Source organism: Beta vulgaris, chromosome 5, assembly GCF_026745355.1.
Source record: "Beta vulgaris subsp. vulgaris cultivar EL10 chromosome 5, EL10.2, whole genome shotgun sequence".
Classification (NCBI taxonomy): domain Eukaryota; kingdom Viridiplantae; phylum Streptophyta; class Magnoliopsida; order Caryophyllales; family Amaranthaceae; genus Beta; species Beta vulgaris.
In genome coordinates, this window is record NC_079206.1 from 7,991,662 (window position 1) to 7,996,833 (window position 5,172).

General features: G+C 32.9%; 1 protein-coding gene across 1 annotated transcript; it reads left to right on the plus strand.

The window, feature by feature from the left end:
- Positions 1 to 874: 874 nt before the first annotated feature.
- LOC130591326 (uncharacterized) lies at positions 875 to 1,714 on the plus strand. The gene has a single exon (XM_057394599.1). The coding sequence runs from the start codon at positions 875 to 877 to the stop codon at positions 1,712 to 1,714; it is 840 nt and encodes a 279-aa protein (XP_057250582.1).
- Positions 1,715 to 5,172: the final 3,458 nt, after the last annotated feature.

The following is a 5,172-nucleotide window of genomic DNA, read 5'->3' on the forward strand; positions in this document are numbered from 1 at the left end:
AGACTTACAAGTTCAACCACAACAAGAGGCCTTTGATCTTAACAGAGCACCAGCAACATCAAGTGAAGAAGAAGAAAATAACTTCTCAGCAATGGAACATGGGAATGATGAAGAAGAGTTGGTGGCTGAATGGTTAGATGATGATTCAGATGTACACGTCTCAGAATATGAATGGACAGATATGGATCAGAGGAAAACATGAAGAACATGAAGAACATGAAGAACATGAAGAACAGCAACAGCCACAAATAGTGGTCAACAGCACACATTTTTTGCACAACAACTCAAGATGTCATGTTGCAAACAGGCTACAACAAGTAGCTTACACAAAATTTAATGGCATATTCACTATACCTAAGGGGCTATCAAAAAAATTGCCATTGAATTGAATACTTCAAGGTGGACAATTGGAAGAATATGGAAGAAGTTAAGACAACAACTTCAAGAAGATGCAAGAATAGATGTGAATCACAGAAAAACAGGGAGGGTAGGAAAAAAAGAATTCAATTAGATCCTCAAAGGTTAATGGCAATTCCTCTAAGAAAGAGGACTACTATAAGAGCAACAGCAGCATCCCTAGGATACACAGGTCTACATTGCACAGATTGGTGAAAAGGGGAGCAATCAAAAAACACACTAATGCCATAAAACCACACCTGACTCCAGCACATAAAATTGCAAGGGTTTTGTGGTGTTTGGGTTCTATCATACCAAACACTATCCAAACAATACCAAAATTCAGCAACATGTATAATTTGGTGCATGTGGATGAGAAATGGTTTTGCATGAGCAAAATTTCTCAAAGGTACTACCTAGCTCCTGGTGAAACAGAGCCATAAGAAGATGCAAAAGCAAGAGGTTCATTGTCAAAGTGATGTTCATAGCTGCACTAGCAAGGCCACACATAGCACTAAGTGGAGAGGTCAGTTTTGATGGGAAGATAGGAATCTTCCCATTCATAGAAGAGGTGGCAGCAAAGAGGTCAAGTTGTAACAGAGATGCTGGGGTGATTGAAACCAAAGCTCAATTAAGCATCACAAAAGATGTCATAAGGGAGAAACTCATAAATCACATACTGCCATCTATAAGAAACAAGTGGCCAGATAATGGATGCAAGCAAATATGGATTGTCCAAGACAATGCAAGGCCACACATAGCAAGTACTGATGAGCAGTTCATGTTGGAAGCACAAAAAGATGGTTTTGATATCAGATTAATCAATCAGCCAGCACAGTCACCAGATATGAATGTGTTAGATCTTGGTTTTTTTAATGCAATTCAAACCTTAAAAGATCAAATAGCACCTAGGAGTGTGAAACAGTTGGTGAAGGCAGTGAACAAGTCATTTGACAACTATGATCCTAAGCTATGCAATCACATTTGGTTAACTCTACAACAAGTGATGAAGGAGACTCTAATAGTTAAGGGTAACAACAATTACCACATACCACATATGGGGAAGAAATCACTTGAGAGGAGGGGTGAGTTACCAACAAGTATTGTCATTAGCCCACAATTAGTAGAAGAGAGCAGAAAATGGGCAGAAGAAGGTCATCTTGAAGATGATCAAGAAGAAGCAAACTATGGGGATGAAGATTCAGATGATGGTTTTGGGATAATTAAAGCAAAAACAGCAAGCAATGGGCATTTGAAGGCCAATTTTTTGGGCATTAGAGTGCAAGAACATTTTGTAAGTAAAATACAACATATATAGGTTGTTAAACATTTTGTATATGTAGTTAAAAACATTTTGTACTAAATCTTACATTTATAATATGTAAACATGTTGGGTTATGTTAAGTTAAAAAAATAAAACACTTGATATATCATCCATAAAAAAACAGTTAGTAAAAATAAAAGTTCAAGTTTAGTTAGGTTTACAAAAACTGTAGTGCAAAAAACAGTTAGTAAAAATAAAAGTTCATGTGAGGTTAACAACAAAAAACAGGGTATCATTGTATCAAACAAATGATCGAGAAAAAAGAAAATCAAATTGAACATTGTTTCACAAAAACTTCAATTAGATTTCATTTTTTTCTCGATCATATTTAAGACAAAATGATAATGAAGGCCAATTTCAATAAAACACAGATAAGGCATGATTTAAGTTCCTCTCAGGGAGTCCCCACTCATCCATATTACTCAACACATGCTATTAAAACAGAGGAAAAGTTGAAAAGAAGAGCACAAAAAATTGGTGGCAACATGAGTATACTGGTCTTAAAAGGCATAATGTCCTTGTATAAATCATCTGACCTCATTCATCATTGAGGAACATAGTGCACCTCTCATGTAAACTTTGTATATGTCATTAAAACTAAATTGGACAGCCAAACAAAAACCAAAATATAACACAAATGCCTCATCAATTCTTTATACTACAATTCTATTCATTTTACCCCTGATTAAATGCAAAATGGAGTAACTATTTGGATGTAACATCCTATTTCATCATAGAGGATCACACCAACACACACACAAATAAAGGCAACAGACAATATATAACAAAATATCATATAAACAAACTAATCAAGGGTCAAATGCACAAGTTTTAACAAATCAAGGCAAACTATCATATAACAGAAAAGTTTATGGCTTCAATGAACATGTTTTAACAAATCAAGGCTAAATATATAAAACAGAACAATTCAAGGATTAAATGAACATGTTTTAACAAATCAAGGCTAAATATCATAAAACAGAACAATCAAGGAAATGAAATGTTTTAACAAATCAAGGCTTATCATAAAAACAGAACAAATAGGATTAAATGAACATGTTTTAACAAACAAGGCTAAATATCATAAAAAGAACAATCAAGGATTAAATGAACATGTTTTAACAAATCAAGGCTAATATCATAAAAACAGAACAATTCAAGGAAAAAAATGATGTTTTAACAAAGCAAGGCTAAATATCATAAAAACAGAACAATACAAGGATTAAATGAACATGTTTTAACAAATCAAGGCTATAATCATAAAAACAGAACAATTCAAGGAAAAATAAACATGTTTTAACAGAAAGGCTAAATATCATAAAAACAGAACAATACAAGGATTAAATGAACATGTTTTAACAAATCAAGGCTATATTAAAACTAATCAAGGTAAAATGCACAGTTTTAACAAATCAAGGCAAATATTGAACAATAAGGTAAATGAACATGTTTTAACAAATCAAGGCAAATATCAATAAACAGACAATGAAGGCTAAAATGAACATGTTTTAACAAATCAAGGCAAAATATCAACTAAAGATTGAAGGCTAAAATGAACATGTTTTAACAAATCAAGGCAAAATATCAACTAAACAGACCTAATGAAGGCTAAAATGAACATGTTTTAACAAATCAAGGCAAAATAGACTAATGAAGGCTAAAATGAACATGTTTTAACAAATCAAGGCAAAATATCAACTAAACAGACCTAATGAAGGCTAAATCAACATGTTTTAACAAATCAAGGCAAAATATCAACTAAACAGACCTAATGAAGGCTTAAATCAACATGTTTTAACAAATCAAGGCAAAATATCAACTAAACAGACCTAATGAAGGCTTAAATCAACATGTTTTAACAAATCAAGGCAAAATATCATATAAACAGACTAATGAAGGCTAAAATCAACATGTTTTAACAAATCAAGGCAAAATATCATATAAACAGAACAATTCAAGGCTAAAATCAACATGTTTTAACAAATCAAGGCAAAATATCATATAAACAGAACTAATGAAGGCTAAAATCAACATGTTTTAACAAATCAAGGCAAAATATCATATAAACAGAACAACTCAAGGCTAAAATGAACATGTTCTAACAGATCAAGTGAAATATCATATAAACAGACTAATGAAGGCTAAAATAACATATAATACAGATCAAGGCAAAATATCATATAAACAGAACAACTCAAGGCTTAAATGAACATGTTTTAACAGATCAAGTGAAAATATCATATAAACAGACTAATGAAGGCTAAAATCAACATATATATATAGATCAAGGCAAAATATCATATAAACAGAACAACTCAAGGCTTAAATGAACATGTTTTAACAGATCAAGTGAAAATATCATATAAACAGAACAATCAAGGCTTAAATTAACAGATCAAGTGAAAATATCATATAAACAGAACAACTCAAGGCTTAAATTAACTGTTTTAACAGATCAAGTGAAAATATCATATAAACAGCACTAATGAAGGTAAAATACATATATATACAGATGAAGGCAAAATATCATATAAACAGAACAACTCAAGGCAAAATAAACAGAAATTAAACAAATCAAGGCAAAATAAACAGAAATTAAACAAATCAAGGCAAAATAAACAAGTTTATAAACAGATCGAGGCATAAACAACATGCGTATAAACAAATCGAGGCTAAAACATGAAAAAAACACAAAAACCTAAACATGCAATCTAATCAAACGCAACCCCACAGGCAAAGCAAGTTAAAAAAACTTCCTAAAATTTTAAAAACAAAGATTTAAGTTAAGGAGTGGACCGATCTGAGTCAAAATTTGAAAGGGGACTCTCCGAAACCATTTCGAGATGGTTTTTATACCAAGAGAGGTAAGCTCGCCATGATTTAAAGCCTTCCGGAGGTGGTTCTTCCAATTTTTCAGGTTTTTTGCCCTCAAATACACCACCAAATTCAAGATCTGGTGGTTTTCTTGAAGGCGCGCCACAAGACCAACAAAACGAACCAAAATCCAACGATTTTTTTGCAACCCTAGAATTTTTAGCCTCCGCATCTAACTCGTCCATCAAATCAAAGAGCCGTTTCTTTGATTTCGGAGTTAACTCATCCATGAAATACCCAAAATCACTCAAAAATACCGAAGAAACAGGGGACTCGTTTCTGAAATCACTCCAAAATGACAAAATCTAGGTTTATAATGATCGCAGAAAAGAGTAGATAATTAATCTACTGTTTTTTTCAACAATTTTGGAGTAAAAAACCCTAGATCTGAGGGTTTGAAGAAGAAGAAGAGAGAGGAAAGTGACAGTCAGAAGGAGAGAGAGAGTCAGAAGGAGAGAGAAGAAAATGACGGAAGTTTGAGATTAGGGTTTTGGAGGGAGTAGTTATAGGGGGTTGGGGTAGGGTTAAATGGAGGGAGTGGGGTAATAAATAGAGTTAGGTGGGTGGGTAGGTTTAGG

Bases quoted from the DNA above. Each gene is read 5' to 3' on its own strand.
- LOC130591326 (XM_057394599.1), top strand. From the start codon at position 875: ATGTTCATAGCTGCACTAGCAAGGCCACACATAGCACTAAGTGGAGAG.